An 867-nucleotide genomic window follows, 5' to 3' on the forward strand; every position below is an offset into this window, starting at 1 on the left:
CTAGCCACCGTTAATCCGAGCATGATTTTAGAGACGCACACCACAACGAAATAACCAAATAACGAGATTGATTTTACCTTAAGTGCATTAATGGAGGCGTTTTTGTTTTTGCCTCCTCCATGTGACGACCCCGAGCTATTGCTGCCAGACCTCTCCCTCCCGTCGCTTCCGTGCCCGACTCGCGGTGCCAGGCGGTGCTGCCCGGGGCCGCGTCGTCGTCCGTCGTGGCGGCCGTCTTTGTTCATAGAAACGCACTACGTTAAACACTCAAGCGGTGAAAAAAAAATTGGAAGCCCACGCCGAGGACAACGTTATTAGACTGGATGGGAAACCATGTTACATGACAGCGAGGCTGTGGTAGCAGAAACCGGAAATCCGTTAACATGGATGTTTCGAATTGACGTCGAAAACAACCAATTGGAATACGCGAAAATGAGACGGATGTGTTCAATAGCCAATCGAAGGCAGACTAATTCGGATAACAAGACGAGATGTATTTCTGAAAGGTGGGACTTTATATCTCTACCATGGCAACCGTAAAATTGAGCGGTCGTTTTCTGAACCAAGTGAAAATATCAAAATACCTTCGAAATAAAAGTATAACATAGCCCTACCTCCTCCATGAAGCATGAACCACGAAGAAAGTCTGATCTTCAACTGATGGTTGAAATTTACTCCAAAATCGCCTCGTCTTTCATACTCAAGATTAACACCATCATTTGTTTCCTTTATAATTTACGGTGTCTCCACTGCACGTGGTATTTTCCTTAAATGTTCAATTTATATCTAAAGACTTCTCAAAAGTAAGACTGTCGAAGAGCTTTTATGACAATGACAACTAAGACGTGAACATTTTGACAAGTGAGT

At 43.9% G+C, this 867-nt stretch overlaps 1 protein-coding gene across 3 annotated transcripts in view; it reads right to left on the bottom strand.

Moving 5' to 3' along the window:
- scaper (S-phase cyclin A-associated protein in the ER) overlaps nt 1–776 on the bottom strand; it is a 77,132-nt gene extending 76,356 nt beyond the window's left edge. For 2 of the 3 annotated variants that reach the window (XM_088340251.1, XM_088340247.1), the window contains exon 1: nt 78–382. In XM_088340251.1, the coding sequence (XP_088196377.1) occupies nt 78–245 (168 nt within the window). In that variant the 5' untranslated portion in view covers nt 246–382. Of the gene's footprint in view, nt 1–77; nt 383–614 lie in introns of those variants that run through there. The other variant, XM_088340250.1, reaches the window with a different exon arrangement.
- Nucleotides 777–867: the final 91 nt, after the last annotated feature.

Source organism: Urocampus carinirostris, chromosome 7, assembly GCF_059441175.1.
Source record: "Urocampus carinirostris isolate Australia breed hairy pipefish chromosome 7, RoL_Ucar_1.0, whole genome shotgun sequence".
In the NCBI taxonomy this organism is placed as follows: domain Eukaryota; kingdom Metazoa; phylum Chordata; class Actinopteri; order Syngnathiformes; family Syngnathidae; genus Urocampus; species Urocampus carinirostris.